General features: G+C 43.2%; 1 protein-coding gene and 1 long non-coding RNA gene across 7 annotated transcripts in view; one reads left to right on the forward strand and one right to left on the reverse strand.

The window, feature by feature from the left end:
* LOC142655820 (uncharacterized) overlaps window positions 1–21,482 on the forward strand; it is a 326,804-nt gene that overhangs the window by 115,521 nt on the left and 189,801 nt on the right. The gene's annotated exons all lie outside the window — the stretch shown is intronic.
* NTN3 (netrin 3) overlaps window positions 461–21,482 on the reverse strand; it is a 68,986-nt gene continuing 47,964 nt past the window's right edge. Inside the window, exons 5-7 of the mRNA XM_075830410.1 lie at window positions 20,526–20,579; window positions 13,957–14,031; window positions 461–4,379 (exon numbers count right to left, since the gene is read on the reverse strand). Of these exons, the coding sequence (XP_075686525.1) occupies window positions 4,051–4,379; window positions 13,957–14,031; window positions 20,526–20,579 (458 nt within the window). The 3' untranslated portion in view covers window positions 461–4,050. The remainder of the gene's footprint in view (window positions 4,380–13,956; window positions 14,032–20,525; window positions 20,580–21,482) is intronic.

A 21,482-nucleotide genomic window follows, 5' to 3' on the forward strand; every position in this document is an offset into this window, starting at 1 on the left:
CACATAATACAGTTTTATTTTTTTTAAAAATGTACTTCAAAGGTTTACATAGCCTATAAGGCTAACACTAAGCTGTAATACTAGATATAGCCTATGGACAGGAGTGGCGCTGTTTCTGGGGAAAAAAAACAGCCTTTTTTTCTATTCTCATACAACCCCTTAAACTTATCTGTCCCTCTTGTTCCCTTTTCTTGTTTTACTCATTTTCTTTCTGCTTTACCTTCACCCTGGTGACCCCCTGCTGCTCCTCAACTAGTCTAAGTATATCAGATATGCTGACACATCACACCACCATCTGTGAGCCAATTACATCAAAATTATGTTTTTAAAGATCATTTCCATGATTATTTCCGACACATAAGGAGCACATTGCAAAAATTTAGGATCACATAAAAGCATTCTTTCCACGCACAAATTTACTTGACACTCGATACATAGGAAATAAAGAAAAAAACATCCAAAGAGTCAGGTAAATTTTTATTTTTTTTATTGAATGTGTTTCCATGTCGGAAAGGTGTTTACAAGGCAGGAGCCTGCTCCGTCGCCACAAAGAAAAGGAATTTAGGATGTGGTGTAAGTAGATACAGTAATTGCTTCATTGATCAGAGTCAGAATGTTTAGAATTAAAGTCTAAATAAAATATTATGGGAAGGTTTGAGAGGGGGAAAGGATTTGGGTGGGCATCAGGATTCACAAGGCACTGCAGAGGAGGACAGACAGTAAATACATTCATACAGACCCGGGGGCTACTCCTACCCAGAGCTAACATAGTGTTTCTCCATTTCCCATCCCCTATTAAAGAGGACCTGTTACCTCTCCTGACATGTATATTTTATTCAATATGAATAAATTGACAGCTGGGTGTTACCATTCTCCTTGTTAAAGGGCCATGTCCCTTCAGGGTCTCACTCTGTCAGCACTGATTGTACATTGTGAGTCTGTGTAGGGACACACCCACAACCGGTACCACCCAGTTTTTAATTTATTCATACATTTCTAGGAGGAATAACAGAGGAACAGTACAACGTAGAGTTCTAAGAAATAATGTTCCAGAATTTTTTTCCTGACCTGAAATGTAGAGATTCTGTATTGTTGACAGACTATATTTCTTGGTATCTTTAGGTGGATATGTAGTACAACTGGTGCTGCGCGTCTTTGCACTATTTTGTAGCACTGTTTTCTTAATAGGAAAATTAAAACATTTCAGCAGTGCAAATCTGAAGTATCAGAGTCCCCAGAAGTCTCCCTACCATAAGGTACCTCAATACTTTCATAATAGAAGAGAATGGAAATTCTGGTGCTACTTAGAATTCTGGCGTGACGTACTCTCACAAATTGCATCAAGTGAATCACATGGTGTGTGCCAAATTTATTGTTTTGACACCTTAGCTACAAAGTGTAAAAAGTTTAGAAATATGCTTTAAAAACATCCAAATTTATTAAAGAAGTGTGCCATTTTTGGCGCAAACTATTGGTGTACATGGACGACAGTCATGAGGTGGTGTAAAGAGTAAAAAAGTGTCTCGAATACCTAGCGAGTTGGGCCAAATATTTTATACCACGTGAAATGTTTTTGATCCTGATCCATTTTTGTGCAGTCTTTGCAATTTTCACAGACTCGTCAATTCATTCCCAGTAAGAGATTATTGCTAAAACCACTCCAGAAAATCCGCCCAAGAATTCTGTATGCGTTAAATGCTGATTTTGCCATGGTTTTGCTGTGGATTTCATCCTACCCAATGCCAAATCCGCAGCGACATCTGGAAGAAATCGGCTACGGAATAGAATTTAGAAACTCTCAACATGCCCTTTGTTTTGTTCCGCAGCATATAAATGGGGTTTTATAAAACCCTGTACGGTGCATTGTACTATACTTTGCTGCAGAATTTCGTAGGAGTCCACCCTGAAAATCCGCAGCCAATCCACCATGTGTGAACATGGCTTTGAAGATGCCAAACCTTTGGTAAGCTACTGGGAGACCAATGAGTACCAGAGAGAGTGTTGTCTTAGGAAGAGACTCCTGCTGATTTCCTAATCCTGGAAAAGATATGGGATCACTGCAGAACGTATACTCTCGAAATATATCTGTACTGGAGTGAGTACAGTATCCTTGTATTAATAAAGGGGCCCAACCCAAGACCATGATGCAAAAAAGCACAGTGCCAAAACCAAACATCGCCCAGGCTAAGTGATTTCTCTTTTTCTTCGTTCCTATAAGGGGAAAAAGTGGTCCACATTTTCCATCCTGCTGATAAACGACAATTGAGGATTAGAGTTTGATTTCTGATAATCATACAAATGCCCGAATCTTGTGCCCCTCTAAAAACATGACTGTCTGCAAAAGTCTCCGGAGGAGTTGACCATAGCAGCCAATCGGATGCCATCTCTCATTTTTTTCAGAGGCCATCTCTCATTGTTTACCATGGACAATTAACCTGGTGACTTTTTGTTTTTAATCGCACATAAAACCTTCATTTACCACATAAACTAATTTGTCACAATACGAAGGCCCCTCTGCAAAAAAAAAAAAAAGCAAAAATAAGAATTGACACAAAGCTGTGTCAAAATAGACACGGTTAATTCTATTCTGGCTGCACAGGGAAATATCCATTATGTCCAACGGTAGCAAATTGGCTGTTTACTTCAATTTTAATCTAATTGCTTACTGGATGCGGCATATTTTTCCTGTTTACCAGTTTCCATAAAAGCCATACAGAATTCGTTTTTCATCAGATCAGTTGATGTGGTGACTCTGTGAAGCGACTGACATGAAGAAAACAGCTGTGTCGAGCAAATTTTCTATACATATGATACACACTAAATAAGTACATAAATGTACCAAAGGTGGTTAACATTACACATATATTACTACAAAACACTCATTGTATTACACCCCCCCTTTACTGCTACATGTGAGCAGCGAGCAGGTCCTGTCTAATGCATTATAATATATAAGATAATATACCAGCTTGTATGTTGCACAATTTTGCATGTCACAACACTTTTTACACACTCCGAATGTAATGTCCACAAGTCGATCGTTTTTTTTCTCGACTTCATGACTTCATATGCCGTGTCGTGCTGTTTGGCAGAGGCTGGGTTGCTGTACATAGCTCTGCAAGTCTTTATTGATAGATACAATCCATACAGTTCCAAAGAATGATCTGCAAGCGATCAGATTTAATCGACGGTGCTACGTTTTTGGGGCAAGGAGATTGTCTTTTTTTTTTAGCCCAGTTAGCAGCAGCCTTGCTGGAAGGGATTGGGGGCGGGGGGCGACTTTTTTTCTTTTTCTTGTTAATCAATGTTTGTGGCCCATATTAAGAGACATTAGCATTTTGTAAGGTCATCCTATCTGCTAGTCTTGAAATCCTGAAAATATATTTTTACTACTTTTCAGAATCTTCTGTGACCTCTAAAAAATAGTCTGGGTGCAAAGAGTTATGGTAAAATACATATATTCCTAGTTTAGATGTGTTTTCCATTGTAGATTCTTCATGGTAACTGGACTGTGAATCGTTTTTTTGGAACACAACACACATCACGTGTCCTAGTCCAGTCAAGTTATTTAAAAAAAAAAAATAATTAAAACCATCTGGCATAAGAGTTCAAGATAGCAAAATGTTTACAGTAACCTTGTAGCATAGAACCAAGGTCTTGTAACTGAGTGACACCAGGTCACAGCTTGAGAATGATCCTAGTCCTTCCTAAATCTTTCTGCATTGTCTATGAGATGCAGTAGGCCCCTTGAATGGAGGCCCAAAGACCAAGATCAGTGTTTAACATGCTTAGGGGGTTAGTTGGCTGGTAGGTCATGGGAGACGTCTCTCAGTTTTTGAGAAAGACCATTATAGATGACTAATGTTGTAACCCAATCTTCAGTGGGTGAGACTCTACTAAGAGGTGTCCTTCTGCCTAACTGGATCTTGTCTAAGCTGCATCCTTCCTCTCACCTCGACTCTCAATCTCCGGGGATGCCAACATGTGCGTAGTTCCAAGCATTGGATGTTGTGTATATACAGAATTAAAGTTCCCATCCCCAGACAACCTTCACGGTTTCACACATTTTCCTTTTTTTTCTTTGCGCTGTAATTTCCTCAGGCGCCTGGTCCAAGCGTCCCTCCATTGAATCACCATGCTGTTTTTGTCAGCTGTAAGTCCTGGCCTATCTCCTTGACCCTCGCTGCTACCCATCACCAAGTATCGGCGGCTCAGCAAGATCTTTGGACATTTGCAGGACAGATCTTTTATGTGTATCCACAGTACGTTATCTCCACGTTTTACCCGGTCATCTCTGCATTTGTAGACTGAAAGGACGTTGACCGTAAACTTTGCCCAGGAACCAACCATCTCCATCTCCAAAACATTTACCTGCACCACTGTAGGGAGAAAAAAATAAAAAGTATTTTTTCTATATATATTGTATGGAGTAACACAACCTTAACACATTTTACAAGCTAAGATTCGAGGCATCTAAGATGGTGTTCAAATCTCCCATTGCATAGACCAAACCTAATCCTGTTTATCAGTTGTATAAAAGTATTAACCCTTCGCCAATGGACATCTGAGATCACGTTTATACTGGGGCAGAGGCTTCATTCACTTAGAGAATACCCTTGATTTATCATCCAGGCACATAAGATCTCTTGTTTGGGGTAAATGAGGTACCAAGTACTGAGGTTATGGTATGAGCCCACTACCCCCCACTTCCAAAAAGCTCTATTTATCAGTGGGGGGTCTTTGTCTTCCTGACAGGGACAGCTTGGGGAGGCCTGGTTCAGACTTTCTTGTCTCACAGGCCCATAACGCCTTCTCTATTCTCTGCACGCCAAGAGTCCCTGCCATACATCAATGTGTTGCTTCCCCTCTGCGCTCAGGATGAATGGTCACCGTGTCAGACTGATTAGGGGCCATCAGTCTACGTCCAATGGTTGCACAGCCAGGTGATTATTAGCATCTCATTAGCATAGGGTTCCCTCCCATGGATTTTTTTTTTTTTAAGGGAGGGGGGTGATATCCTTTTTAACATTTCTGGCAGATAGAGAAAGGGATACGAATGAAAAGAAATAGGGAGAGGGAGTATGTGAAATAGAGAGAGGTGGAATCAGACCGTCCCATGAATTAAAAGGCGAGAGGGTATTCTCTTCTCTCACCCTAATGAGGATACAGTTCTTTTATAACCCAGTGGCATCTCCCCTCTCGAAGCCTCTCTTAACTCTTCTGTGGCTGAACAGTCCTGGAATGTCAATGCTCAGGCTGTCAAAAGGCCCACAGAAAAATAAAATAAATCATGGGGGATATTTTGGATTATATAAGAGTATAGTGTGTGTGTGTGTGTGTGTGTGTCTATATATATATATATATATATATATATATAATTTTTGTATATATTTTTTTTTTTGCGGGCGCACATACTTTCACACCTGCTTGTCAGTTTTTGAACTCTATATGACCCAAGTACAAACAAAACTTTTATAGATCTATAACATTATTATGCATCAATCTGACTTTTTACTTGTGGAAACCAGGGTATTGCATTCCTCTGACCCCTGTACCCATACTTTTATTGAGGCCTTAGATCAGTGTTTATTCATTGACCTTATAGCCATTCTGACCCATGAAATACTGAATTGATCCAAAGCTCTGGTCCATTTTAACTTAATGACCCAGAGCTGTATATCATTTAATGAAAAGCAGTGCTAAAAGAATTTAAAAAAAAAGTAGGAGCTGCAGAGGTTGCAGGGGCTCCTGTTTCTAGAGGGGGTGCCAAAAGCCAATATGCTCCTCTGCAGTAATAATGTATTATTTTTTTTTTAAAAAATCAGTCCAATTTTTATTAATAAGAACAGTAGTACATTAACAGTCATGTATCAACTGTACCAGCATCATATACAGCATTTCCATTATAACCGCATACAGAAATACCCCAACATTGGACCCCCCCCCCCAACCCCTGCACAGCCCCCTACCAGTATCTCTCTCAATTGCACTCATTACAAAATCCGTTCTATCAGTAAGACCCAACTTTACACTTCAGGTCTGCTCTTGACGTTGCTAGAAATGACCTCCTACATTTGTGGCCGTATTCTGCTCAGTTCTGGTGACGCCACCCCTGGGCAATCCAACCATCTTTCCCACTGCTTATCAAATTTCTTCACATTCCTCCTTTTCGAAAATATTTTATATTCCATCAAAATAGTGTATTCAGCATTCCCACAATTTCCCTCTGCACGGGAGGCTCCACATCCAACCAGTGTTTAGCTATACACTTTCTAGTCTGATATAAAATTTTTGCAATTGCCAAACATTCCAGCTTATCACCCTCCAGTTCTCCCACAAACCCCAGCAACAACACCTTTGGATCTGCTGCCAATTTCACACCATATACCTTTTATACCTAAATGTCCGCTTTCTCCTCCGTACACCTGGGACACTTAGCATCCGATCTGAGCCCCATCTGTTTCAGCACCCAAGGGGTCTGGTAAACCCGATGTATCAAGAAAAGTTGCGACCTCCTCTTCGCCATACTGAGAGATAGGTGGTAAGATGACGCTAAGATCTCCTCCCAGTCCGCTTTGGGCAAAGAACCTATTTCACCCTCGCTAGCTCCATAGGATCACCCAAGTGTTTTGATAGTAAGTTCTTATAAGCCATTGAGATCAGCTCTTTAGATGTGTCCGCCTTAGCCGTATATTCTAATACTCCCAGTGCACAAAACGTCAGATCCACCCCAACCGCCTGCACCCGCTAGGCATGTCGTATCTGCAGATATTGGTAGAACATGCTGTTTTCCAATTGAAACTGGTCTTTTAATTGCTGAAAGGACTTCAGTGTGGTATCATTATACAAGTGACTCAATCTTCTGACCCCTGCCATTTCCCATTTTTGCATACCCTCTAATTGATTCAATTCCCACAGAACCGGATTATGCCAAATGGGAGTATATTTAGTACACATCCCTACACTCAATATCTGTTTAGATTGCCACCAGACTTTATGTATCAGGAGTAATGTCGGTTTAGTACACGCTAGTCTCTTGTAAGTGTGCGCTTCCAGCCCCTCCAGCGGACTAATCCCTCCCCCCAAATATGACAATAAGTGTGCACTGGATCCCCATTTCTCTTTGTCCTCCCATCCTTTAATATGTTGGCTCTGAGCTGCCAAGTAATATATCCAGGCATTCTGTAAAGCCACGCCCCCTTCATCTTTTGGCAATTGTAGTTTCTCCAATTTTATTCTAGGCACCCCCGTTTCCAGACCAGATCCCGAAAGAGATTATACAATCTTCTAAACCAGTGTTTGGGTAACCATACCGGGGAATTGTGGAGAATGTACAGTACCTGGGGCATAAGAATCATTTTAATGAGGTTAGTTCTCCCCAGAGCAGAGGGAGGAAGTCTATTCCAGGTCTCCACCTTGGCTTTAACCTTGGGCAACAATGGCAAGACATTTAAAGACATATAATTGTTAACCCTAGAGGTCACCCTAAGTATGTAAATTCTGAAACTACCGGAATATGGGGCCCTACTCCAGTGCCCGCAACGTTAACCGGGTCAAGCGGCATGAGAGCTGACTTGTTCCAGTTAATATTTAAACCAGAAAAGACTCCAAATCTAGTGATCATGTCCAGTACTAAAGCAAGAGTGTTTTTAGTGTCTGTCAGATATATCAAAATATCGTGAGCATATAGAGATATTTTTTCCTCCATCTCCCCGTATTTCAAACCCTTTATGCGCTCTTCTTGTCTTATGACACAAGCTAACGGTTTCACTGCCAAAGCAAATAATAATGGCGACAATGGGCACCCCTGACGCGTTCCCCTGGCCAGCGGAAATGGTTCAGACAGCGCTCCATTCACCCGTATTCTAGCCGTAGGAGCCACATACAGCAACTGAACTCACTTCAATAAATTAGGACCAAATCCCATCTTCCCCATAACCTTCCATAAATACCCCCATTCTACACAATCAAACGCTTTGGCGGCATCCAGCGCTAACACAGCTCTCCCCACAGGTTTATCCGGTGCTTCCTGAAGATTGAAAAGTAACCTCCTAAGATTTACAGCCGTTGACTTGGATGGCATGAACCCCGATTGGTCGTCATGCAAAACCCTCTGCACCACCTTATTAAGCCTTTGCACTAAGACCTTCGCCAGTATTTTAATGTACGATGTCCACAAAGATATCCGTCTATAAGATTCCGGTAATTGATTATCTTTCCCCTCCTTAGGTAAGGAATATCGTTGCTTCATATAAGGAATAAGGTAATTTGCCTCTTTCAAAACTATCCAGGAGGGTATCCAAAAAGTGTGGAGCTAGTTCATTCCTATACTCCTTATAAATTTCCCCAGGCAGACCATCTGGACCTGGTGCCTTCTCATTTGCCATATCTCATCTCCTATCGCCCTTTCCAGTTCCTCCAGGGAAATAGGTGCCTCCAAACTCACTCTGTCCTCAAGACCTAGGCTAGAGAATTGGACATTTCCCAAATACTCCTCCAATTGCTGTGTAGTGTAATGCACTCTAGAGGTAAAAAGGTCAGTATAAAACTGTTTAAACACTTGCAAAATGTGCCCCTTATCTGTCTCCAACCTCCCCCCTCTGTCCATGAATGAAGTTACTACCCCTTGGTGGCTGTGCCATTCTAGCGAGCAACCTCCCAGCAGTCTCCCCTTCTTCGTAATATTGCTGCTTAAGAAACAATCTCTTATCGGCTTTCTCCAGTAGGTGATTTCTCAACAGTGTCTGAGCCTCAACCCAGTTTCTAAGTGAGTCCTCGGAACCCTCTTCCACATGCCGTTTCGGCCACCCGTTCCAGCAGGCCCTCCCCCCTACCACCTAGACCTGGTTTTGATCCGCTTAGTATTTTGGATGAACACTCCTCTTAGCCAAGCCTTCATGGCATACCATAAAACCCCCTGTGGTACCCAATCAACATTAAAAGTAAAATACTTCCCTATCAGATCTTGTACCTCCTTGCCATCCATCAATTTCAACCAAAACGCATTCAGCTTCCAGTTCCCAGGACTCCTGGTGGGCCGTTCTCCCACTTCCAGCATCATTACCACAGGGGAATGATCCGACAGTGCTCTCTGTAAAAATTCTACCTGCGCGATATAATACACCGCTGAACAGACTATCAGATCTATCCGAGAAAGGGACTGGAACGTGGACGATGCACACGAGTACTGGCGCATCCCTGAGTGTTTATCTCTCCAAATATCCCGCAATCCCATTTCCAGAATTAACCTTCCAAATGTGGTCATGCCCTCCCCTTTCCCCCCCCCCCCTATGAAATCTATCCAGCCCCTCATGAATCACCGCATTAAAGTCTCCCATCAGAAGTAACGGTACCTCAGGCAATGTTGAGAGTTTCTCCAGACGTTTCTTGAGTACAGTGCTAGAATAAGGAGGAGGAATATATAATACAACCAAAACACACTCCCAATGATATATGGTGCAATGTACTCCCACATACCGTCCCTCACCATCAGCGAAGGAGGAGTGACAAACAAAAGGAAGACTCCTATGTATCAGCAAGCTCACCCCCCCTAGAATAAGTCGTATGAAAGGAGTGAAACCCATGAGCGATCTACACTCTATGTAGCAACGACACCGAGTACAGGTCAAATGCGTCTCTTGCAGCCCCACTCTCAGAGCATTTTGCTGTTTAACACAATTAAAAATCGCCTGGCGTTTCCTTGCTTCCCTCAGTCCCCTGACATTCCAGGATATACATCTAACCGACCCCATCAGGCATCATAACATAAAGATGTTTTCCATTGGATCCAACCAATTTGACAAAGATAGTACGCCGTGCACCCACCCTCCCCAAAAAACCTCCCCTCCGAAAAGGGTCAGAGCGACATGTACTGTCTCTCCTAGCCAACATAGGCACATCTGAGTGTGGACATACTACAGGCCTTACATTCACTTCTAACCTGACCATGTAGCGTTCGTACCACTCCCGTCTAGTGGTGACTCCCACTGTTATGCATAGTGAATAAGCAATCCCAAACAACCAACAGATATAACAGTTAGGCTGGGTTCACACGACCATGTTACGTCCATAATGGACGGAACGTATTTCAGCCGGAAGTCCCGGACCGAACACAGCTGTCCCGTACTGTACGTCCATTGCGGACGTAACATGGTCGTGTGAACCCAGCCTTACATTATGACATATAAGTTAACCCATAATATCCGTTCCAACAAATGCAATAGCTTTGAAAGGATATCACTCTGCTGAGCACAGTTCTGGGTGTACTCTCACTCATGAAAACAACACAACATATCATAGAGTACTAGAGTCTCACAAGAACAGCACTGCATCCAAACTCCATCACTGAAGCAAACTCTCACACTTCCTCCGCTCCAGCAGGTCTCCGTAATCGACTCTCGTTGCAGTCCAGCCACCTGGCAGCCTCCCTGTGCGTCTCGAAAAAAGAGGCAGTCCCAAAAGCAACCACTCGCAATTTAGCCGGGTACATCATAGAATATTGAATGTTCATGTCTCGTAAGCCTTTTTTAATATCCCAGTATTGTGACCGGTTTTTCTGCACTTCCGCAGAGAAATCCGGAAAAAAGGACACTTTAACGCCATTAATGGAGATATCTTGCCGTTCCCTTGCCTTCCGCAGTATCCGATCTCTATCTTTATAATGCAGCAGCTTCACTAGTACCAGTCTCGGGGGTCTCCCCGGCGGTCCCGGTCTGGTAGCTACTCTGTGTGCCCTCTCGATAGCAAATAGAGGGGACAATTCCTCTCGGCCAAACTGTTCCAGCAGCCATTTTTCAAAGAACTCATCTGAGTTAGTGCCCTCCACTTTTTCCGGCACTCCAACCAAGCGAACATTATTTCTGCGTAGCCAATTCTCCAAATCGTCCGCCTTAGCCTGTAGGACCACCACAGCAAGTGAATGAGACTGTACATCCCGTCGTATCTCCGGAATAGCATCTTCCACCTCAGACATTCTCCCCTCAATAACCGTAGTACGTTCTGCCACCTTCTGCAGATCATTCCTTAAAAGCAGAATATCCTCCTTCAGGCCTCCCACCTGACCAGACAAGGAGAGAATCGAGGAATTCTGTTTCACCGCCGGAAGAATGTCTGTGAGGGACGGCTCCTGCACTCTGCCCTTTCTGTGGTACATTCTTCCACCATCATTAGGCGGTTCCCGCCGCTGACTACCCAGCTCTTCCTCCTCTTCACTCACCATGTCCTCCTCCAACACAGAGTAGCGCGAGCCATAGGATGGACTGTTAGCCTTGCCACCGCTAGCCACAGGTACCTTACCCGCTGCTGAGCTACTCGCTCGTGGCGTTCGAGCAAATCTCTCCAGCCGGCCTGAGCGCGCACTTCTTCTCCGGCAGTCTTTTTCCTCAGCGCCATCTTGGATTCCAGGCCCCGTTCTTGCCGGCGGTGTTTTTTGCTTTTTAGAGCGAGTCATCGTCGCAAAAGGGACCTCAGTCACCTCCAGCTTTACAGTGACCAAGTCGGTAAGTATGACCCAGGTAAGTAAGGGATAAATCCTATTTTCAGGATGGGCACAGCGGGAGCTCCAGCCACACACGTCTGTCTAGATCTGCTGCTAGGCCACGCCCCCAATAATGTAATTTTTAAAAGACCAGTGTTGTGTAAATAAAGCTTATTCATTGTATGATAAAAAAAAAATTATGCAACTTTCTAATATACTTTCTGTATCTATACTTTTAAGATCATTGCTTGCAGTCAGTAAACGAAAATATTTTAGTGTATATATAGAGGTAAAGCGTAACTGTACTTTTAGGGCTCGTCCACACTCTGTGGAATTGCTGCGTTTTTTCCGTCCGGAATGGCGCATGGAAAAAACTCTCATCCTCACTCTGCATAAAAATTCCAAACCGAATATTGGCCTGCGGTGCGTAATTTTCGGACCGCAGCATGTCAGTTCCTGCTTCGGAAAGTGTCCTGAATTGCTGCGTTTTTCAGAGGAGATGTCACCGTCTCCCAGCATTGTGAAAAATGCAGCAAAATACGCCCGATTTTCTGCTGTAAATACCGAAATGGTGCGTTTTTGCCGCAGAGGAAAGTGACTTTCAACAGAATTGCTGCAGAAATTTTCTACAACAATTCCGTTGTGTGTGGACAAGCCCTTAAGCGGTGCGCTTTTGAACTTTTATTTCACTGATGGCGGTCTCTGCAACCAGACCCCCACCGATCCAGTCTTCTAAAATGTCTGTATGGCATGTCAAAAGTTTTTTTTAAGTAAAGCAACTCTCTGTAAAGAGGACCTGTCTAGTCTCCTGACATGTCTATTTCAATAACTACTTGTATTCCCCATAAAATAGCAAGTCTGGTACATATTTTCTTAAAATTCTGCATTGTGCTGTTCCTCATGTCAAAGGAGCGTTTTAGTGTTACTTTGTCAGCACTGATTGGACAGTGTCAGCCTGTGTGGGGACAAACCCTGAACAGGAATAACAGAGGAACGGCACATAGAAGAGTTCTAAGAAAAGATGCTCCAGAATTGTTATTTTATGGGAAATGCAATTATTTAGAGGGGACAGGTGCTCACCAAAAAAATGCATCTGGTCCTGCTGAAATACCTGTATGGTTCATTACAGTGCAGCTCAGAACTCTCTCTTCCAATAAGCTTTTCAGCGTGAGCAGCACATTTTCAAGAAAGCTCTTTTTTTCAGTTTCTGAATATAAATAATGAATTCTCCCATTCACCGACAGCAAGCAGTGATGAGGCTTTATTTACGGTCGCTTTGAATTGGCCATACACCTAAGATAGGTTGGTTGATCAATGTAAGGCAGTCTACCTCGACGTCCTGTAAACATGCAGGCTCAGATCGACTGTTTATTCAATATGGAAGGAGACAAGCCTCTGACAGACACATCTGGCAGCTGCTTATCTCCCTGCACAGCAAAAAGTTGGACATATTAAAATCTGACATGCCTGATCCACGTTTCTCCCAATAGTCAGGAAGTTCTTACATATTAGATCGTTGGCCGATCCTGTGAAATCCGCTGCTTTACAGAGTCATTTAAGAAATGAACGCTGAGCCTGAGCTGATTAGTTACTATGAGCAACAAGGTCAGATTTCTTATAGAAAGTTTAGATGAATCTCTCCATGTGTTTATATATTGATCTCATACAAGGTGATACAACATTATGCAGCAGATATAGCTTTTGCTGTCACCAGTATTTCACCTATTGAACCCTCCTCACCCCTCTATGGCCGCTGCTGTCAAAAGTTCTTTGCCGTTATCCCCTTTCCTAAACTCCTCCGGCTATAAATAACGGTCTGCAAACATTTTGCGCCTTTTATGGTAATAATACGGCCGTCTCATTCGTTCCTCTTCTTATGCCCGCCCACCACAGAAAACAGGCCCGCCCTGGATGACAAAATCTCGTCTGAGATCGTGTGCATGTGCCCGTCATGTATGGTCTGGCACCCTTCCCTGCTTCGTCTGGGCCTCAAATCTAGTTACTGCGCATGCACTGCTATAGTGTCCCGTTATGCACACGCACCGGAACAGGACATCGATGCGCATGCGCAGAGTTTTGTGTGTGCTGGGGGGAGGCGACGAGCTGTCAGTCAAAAGTAAGAAGGCGTGATTAACTCGGAAAGGATTGAAGATATGACTCTTCTGCTCATTAGCATATGGTGCAGGAACACTAAAAGACTGACTACTAAAGGTACAGAGCCGATAATTATAGTTTACATAACAATGATTTTTCACCCACCTATCACCAGGTATTGCTGGTTTTATAGGTGAAATTCTGGTGACCGGTTCCCTTTAAAGCTACACCTGTGTCACTAGTCTAGTGTTTGGTTACCGTCCTTGTCCCCCAACATGAACAGCACTTGTTTTCCCCTGCACCCTTTATTCCCCGCCAAGCTCAAATTATTTCACTCCCACATAGATCTACACACAGTACACCTATGAACATATGCGTCTTCTCACCAAAATCTTTCTTGCAGTATTTCTTCAGGTTGATTTTATAATTTCCTTTTGGAGGCTTGCAGTATTGCTCACAATCTAAAAAATAGCAAGAATATTATTACATTTCACACATTTTAAAATACCACAATTATTTCCAAATTCTACATAGTAGGAAAAATAAATGGTCTCAATATGGCAGTGCATAGCCTTGTCCATAGTGGAGCGTATTCTGCTAGGCTTTGAAGTAATGCCTGTATTTTATACAGACGTGCAGCTGTCAGTGTGTTAGGAGGGTTACCGATCAGCAGCAGATGTAGTACAGAAGGTGCTTATTCCTATACCCAGAGTGATTTTGCAATGTATATGCCCACCAAGAGGAATGGTCAACACTATGTATTTATCTGCATCCTGTCTATGCAGCTGATGGTGCTTTGTACTAGTGCTTGTTTAATATGTCCACTTGTGATTTTTGATAAATTGCTCTGAGATTGTCTGAAATGAGGAAAACAGAAGACCTCTTCCCCCTATATAAAGATTTGGGTCTAAGCCAGGGTGAAAAGGCCATCTGTTGTAGGGTGGAGGGTACAAAGTTTGCCAGGGACCTGTGCCAGGGTGACAATAGAAATCCTGTCACATGCTAGGCTAGTGCTGGGCACAGGCAGGTACAGCTTTAAGACCCAGCTTTCCGTGTAAAGAGTTGCAACTGGATCACCTGGTATAATGCCGATTATAAAGACTTATTATATAATTCATTAAAGGAGATTTATAAAAAAAGGTTCTTGAACGATGGTGGAAAAAAAAAAGACAAAATCTTAGTATTGTAGAAATGTTCAATGCTGAAACTATTTATTTCGGGGTATAAATGTGGAAGTTATTGAATTCTTTCAAATACAGATAGCATTACAACTGCTGTAAAAATCTTAGAGTTAGTCCTTTAAACTTTGTATTACTATTCCTTTCTATATTTCGCTCTCTTTTGGGGGGATATATACATAGCTTTTGTAGCAGTTCATGCACATGGCGGATGTATGGAGCCATATTATAGCCACGTGCATGAGGCCTAAACCGGTGATCCTTCAGACCATTAGTCCCCAACCTGTGGCACCCTGGATGTTTCGAAATGACAACTCCCAGCATACCTTGACAGTGTGCAGCTGTCAGGACATGGTGGGTGTTGTACTCTTGCAACAGCATCTACAGGTTAGAGAACACTGCTTTAGGCCTAGTTCACACTGAGTTTTTTGGTGCAGTTTTTGAAGCGGAAACTGCGCCAAAAACGGCTCCCATTGGTTCCACTGGGAGGCGGAGGTGTTTTTTCCCGTGAGCGGGAAAAAGAAGCGTCATGCCCTTCAGGCGTTTCAGTCTCTGACCTCCCATTGAAATCAATAGGAGGCAGAGAAAGCGCTCAATATCCGCGGCCGAAAAATTTAGCAAGTGTTCTGCCGGCAGGTCAAAATCGGAAGGAATTTTGAGGCAGATTTTTCTGCCTGCAAAAAATGTTATGAGCAGGGCCTTAGATCTTCTCGTGTGGGACTTACGTGCTGGCATACGTGAGTAATTTCAGACGGTCGTTTTCTGGACGACTTGTCGTTCACGGTCGGTCTGTAAGGGTTGTCATTTTGGATGACAACACCATAACATAAAGCTACAAATCACCGATCAATCTCTGATGTTTGGCATAAACGACTTTCCAAGGACTGCATCCAACATGGCAGATTAACATTTCCTCAGATATCTGCCCCTGACAAATCTCTAGTATACGGCCAGCTTGGACGAAGCAGTATATATCCCCTTTTATAGACTATGCTAACACCTATTATGAGAGATCGAAATAGTCTAGTAAAAGGAGGGGGCAGGGAGAGTAATCTAACATCAGTCACATGCAGGGAAAAGTTAAGTCCCCTGGGGATCCAATAATAATCTGGATTCAGTTCTGGTCCCAGGCAGGACAGGCACCTAGAGCCTAGCATTAGAGTTTTTTTATTCAGATAAAGAGGAAATCCGCTTATAAACTACAAGGCCCGTCATATACCCAACCTCCTTCTTAACTCATAATCTAGTTACTAATTGTGGCCAAAAATAAACTTTAAAAATAGACTTAATAGTCCAGTACAGCCAGTCTGACACTTCTTTTCATTAGCATTGGACTAGACAAACCTATAGCTGCCCATTTATGCAGCAATTTTTTTTATATGGTACGACCAGTGAGAGTCTGTGTTAGGGCGGATTTACACGAGCGTGTGCGTTTTGCGCACGCAAAAAACGCTGCGTTTTGCGTGCGCAAAAGGCACTTAACAGCTCCGTGTGTCAGCCCCGTATGATGCGCGGCTGCGTGATTTTCGTGCTGCCGCCATCATTATGACACTCCGTTTGGATGTTTGTAAACGGAAAAGCACGTGGTGCTTTTCTGTTTACATTCATAGTTTGACAGCTGTTGCGCGAATCACGCGCGTCCCACGGAAGTGCTTCCATGTGGCATGTGTGATTTTCACGCACCCATTGACTTCAATGGGTGCGTGATGGGCGAACAACGCAGAAATATAGGACATGTCGTGAGTTTTACGCAACGGACTCACGTTGCGCAAAAATCACGGACTGTCTGCACGGCCCTATAGACTAATATAGGTCCGTATGACATGCGTGAAAGCCATGTGCGTTGCACGGACGTATATCACGTTCGTGTAAATAAGCCCTGACCTGTATCTGCGCGCCTAACTGGGCGGAAATGCTTAAAAAAAAAATTGTGGCACATTGAACATACTTGGAAGGGATTTCCATGTACCGAATGTTTTGCATCATTATGGCGGGTGGTCCTTTATAAACCCTTGAAAGGCAGCATGAGCTGACGCTTCTACAGTAAGGACAGGGTGTTTGTTTGGGTCCTTTGGAGTACAGTTAATTTTTTTCAAAATGGCAAAAGGGGTGAAGCGCTCCCTAATAAAATGATCTTTTACACAAATAATTTAGATCTAAAATCAGAATAATGTTGGGTTAGGCCCCATGCACACGACCGTGCCAATAATCACACTCCGTGATTACGGGGGCAGCCATCCACATTTGTGGGCCATACTCCCATATAAAGTATGAGAGCACGATCTGCAAAAAGCAAAAAATAGGACATGGGTCCGTAATTCCGGACGAAATCTACGGTCGTGTGCATGGGGCCTTAGTTATTGTAGTCGACATAAATAGCAACGTCTGTGGTCAGTATTATGGCTTCATTGGATGATTGTTCAGGTTCAGAAGTTACTTTGTCCTGGTATTTCCTTGATGGTTTCCTCCAGAAAGTATCTGCACTTGGTGAGCCGGGGCGGTGTAGAGGTGCAGGTTGCTTAGACCTCATCTAGGTATTTTACTGTACCCTTGCTGAGATTTTTACTTTGTTTAAAGCCAGTACTGGCTTCAGTACTCTCCATTATCCAAGGGGTTAATAGTATCATTATTTCCGCTGCGAGATTTAGTTTCAGAAAATGAGGGGAGAACTTCTCAAAAATGTCAATGCAAACAGAGCCGAACAGGCCTCCACCCTGACTGCAGGACGGAGGAGGGGGGACCAGACCCTCTCTGGGGTGGATGGAAGCATGACTTTGCGCTGCTGTCTCACCTCACCTTGCTGCCTTATTGCTGTATCTGCTCTATAAATCTTGGGGTTGTCTCCCTAAAGACCTAGCTCTAGGATATACCATCAATGTGCGATCAGTGGGGTTTTGATCAATGTGCCCCCGTCCAATTAATTAAATGAAGTAGCAGTGGTGAGAAAAAAGCACTGCACCTCTACAGCTTCTGTCCACTTCGGCTCGGCTTTTTTTCTTTTACTTTGATGGTAAATCCTAGCAAGAAAACCCCCTTTATATCCTATTACATGTATTTTGTACAGTATGAAGCTTTGAGGCTTTTATTATAGTGCTATGTAGAATGTGCATGTATGCATTGAAGAAGTGGTGCCATTATGGGGAGAAGACCCTATAAATACACATCATTTACCCCTGGTTAGGTAGCAGCAGGTCTGGTAGTGGTGGGGTTTAACATATCCTGGCCACAAGAATGTTCTGTGTAAGATTTCTGACCATCCACCACTTCCCCTCCCTGATCCTCAGACCGATCATGAGAGAGCAATGGGTACTCGGTACTCCAGCATTCAACCACACGTGGGCAATAACTACTCCGCAGACCCTGAAGTGCTCTTCTTAACCCTTTAGCACCAAGCATATAATTGGCTATGCACTGGCTGCACAGCGTTTTACTGCATAGTACATCGGCATTTACTTCCCCCGATGGAAAGATGGGTGAAATGCAAGAAAATATTATTATTTATATGTGATATGTTGCAGTCAAATTCATAATTTAAGTAACTGTTCTTTGTTAATATTTTATACATTTGATGTATATATGCAAATTTGCTAATTTAAATATATAAAAACATACTACGAGGTATTTGAATCCGTATTTGTAAGCCAAATCCAGGAGTGGAAAGTAAACAAAAATTATAATGGAAAGATTTGCCCCTCCTTCGTGTTTTGGACCCATTCCTGTTATTGAACACTGAAGCAAATACTGCCGTGTGAAAGCTGCCTGAGGCTACATGCAAACGACCGTTTGTATATTGCGGCCTGTAAACAATGTATCCGGTGTCCATTTTTTTTCCGGTCCTTGTGTCATCAGTGTGTTATCCGCATCCATTTCATATGTTCCATAGTTTTGGCTTGAATGGGCAAGACCGAGCTGCAAACACAGACAGAAACCGGATCTGCATCTAGTTTTGGGGCTCTGTCCCATGGCTCGCACACGGATCAGTGGGAACCACAGTCATATGCATGGGGCCATTAGAAATAAATGGGTTTGTGTGCTATCCGTTGAACACTGTATCGCACACAGACACAAAACAACGGTCCTGTGCATGAGGCCTAGAGGTCCAACCTACAATTATAAGGCTCAATCTTAAAATTGGGTAATAAGTGGCAAATTGGGGGGGGGGGTCAGAATGAAATTTTTCTATAGAAGGTAAAGATGGGGGTCACTGCTGTTATCTATTATCAGGGGTCCTACATTAACACCGATAAGAATGACTTTTAACAAAATAATTATAAAATATTTTATTTAAAAAATTGAACCGGCTTCTCTGACAAAGACAACCCCGGTCCATATTCCCTATTAGCGTCTCTCATTCTGAAACCATGCCCGTGGCGATCAGCTTATCGCTGGACTGTCTTTCTGATGCTGGTTTTTACAGGTCAAACGTGTTTCAGGGAATTATTTACAAGGTAGACTTGATGGATATATGTAATTTACTTGGATAAGGGCCTGTTCACATCAACGTTCGCTTTCCGTTCCGGGGTTCCGTCGAAGGTTTCCGTCAGGTGAACCCCGCAACGGAAAGTGACAGCACAGCTTCCGTTTCAGTCACCATTGATCTCAATGGTGACGGAAACATCGCTAATGGTTTCCGTTCGTCACCATTCCGGCTGGTTTCCGGTTTTCCGACGGAATCAATATCGTAGTCGACTCCGCTATTGATTCCTTCAGAAAACCGGAAACCAGCCGGAATGGTGACGAACGGAAAGCATTAGCGATGTTTCCGTCACCATTGAGATCAATGGTGACTGGAACGGAAGCTGTGCTGTCACTTTCCCTTTCCGTTGCGGGGTTCACCCGACGGAACCCTCCGACGGAACCCCGGAACGGAAATGAACGGTGATGTGAACAGGCCCTAAGTAAAGAATCTGTAACCCTTTTGCGGGCTACGCAGCCTTATTCAGAACCCTTTCTTTTGATGCTCACAATAGTCAAGGATATTTTTTGTACGCTATAACATATCTAAAGCAGCTGCGGAGGTGATATTGCAGATAAGCTCCATTTCAGCGAATGGGGCTGAGCTGCAATACCAGATACAACCCATAGACAAGGGTGGCGCTGCTTAAAAAAAACAAAAAACCCTTTTTTAAACACACACAACTCCTTAACCCTTCACATTTTCCTTCGTTTTACTTCAGCCCATTGTGTTTTCATCGATTGTATTGTTTCTGTTCTCCCTCCCCTGTGATTGTCCTCGATTTACGTTTTTTCCTCGCTTTATCCCTCTCTGTTGCCCCTGAACTTTTTCCCTTCCAATATTTTTGGATGTTAGCAGACTAGTAAATCCATCAGTGGATTGAACTGTCATAACTGTCCTCACTTGACTGATACAGGGAATAATGCAAAACTTCTGCGTAATCCCTGTAAGATGACTATTGTTTTCCTTCTTCTGACATTTAGTCACCCCTTTTGAACTAAGTGTCCCTTCCTTCCTTCTTCATTTCTAGTTTTTATAAAATTTTGGGAGAGTGGCCAGGACCAGTTAACCCATTGCTTTGCATGCTCCCACCCCCTGCGGCCTGGCATATTCTCTGGCGATGAGCCTGGAAAACTTGTCTCTGAACAGCTTGTCTCGGAAAGCAGGGAAAAATTCCCAGTGTTTTGATTCACTCTTTAAATGTCTGGCATCCGCCATCTTCCTCCCAACAAGATGAACTGGCAACAATGCTAATTTCATTTACTTTGGGGTCGCTATCTAGAATACTGCCCCACCTTCTCCAGCAGATTGTTAGACTTACCAGCTGGCTCCTCTGTGCTGGTGAGGGCTGGAGTAGGGACCACTGCTGGGATTTCTGGGGGTGGGAAAAAAAGATGACATTTATTTATGCAGTATGTTCATAAACCATCAGCTCTGAGTAATGGAAGGCAAAATATTACAAAGGACCAGGAAGGAGGGTCTATACAGTCAGGGAACTTTGGAAATGGTCCATACACACACAAATGTAATGTAAAATCATGATCTGAATGTTCATCCTTAAAAAAACATACAGTGAAGGAAATAAGTATTTGATCCCTTGCTGATTTTGTAAGTTTGCCCACTGTCAAAGACATGAACAGTCTAGAATTTTTAGGCTAGGTTAATTTTACCAGTGAGAGATAGATTATATAAAAAAAAAAAAAGAAAATCACATAGTCAAAATTATATATATTTATTTGCATTGTGCACAGAGAAATAAGTATTTGATCCCCTACCAACCATTAAGAGTTCAGCCTCCTCCAGACCAGTTACACGCTCCAAATCAACTTGGTGCTCCATTAACGACCGCTGTCTTAAATGGTCACCTGTATAAAAGACTCCTGTCCACAGACTCAATTAATCAGTCTGACTCTACCCCTTGATCCTGAGGAAGGTGAGAGCTGAGCCGAAAACTACATGGGGGGAACTTGTTAATGATCTCAAGGCAGCTGGGACCACAGTCACCAAGAAAACCATTGGTAACACATTACGCCGTAATGGATTAAAATCCTGCAGTGCCCGCAAGGTCCCCCTGCTCAAGAAGGCACATGTACAGGCCCGTCTGAAGTTTGCAAATGAACATCTGGATGATTCTGAGAGTGATTGGGAGAAGGTGCTGTGGTCAGATGAGACTAAAATTGAGCTCTATGGCATTAACTCTACTCGCCGTGTTTGGAGGAAGAGAAATGCTGCCTATGACCCAAAGAACACCGTCCCCACTGTCAAGCATGGAGGTGGA

This window comes from Rhinoderma darwinii, chromosome 6 (assembly GCF_050947455.1).
Source record: "Rhinoderma darwinii isolate aRhiDar2 chromosome 6, aRhiDar2.hap1, whole genome shotgun sequence".
Lineage (NCBI taxonomy): Eukaryota > Metazoa > Chordata > Amphibia > Anura > Rhinodermatidae > Rhinoderma > Rhinoderma darwinii.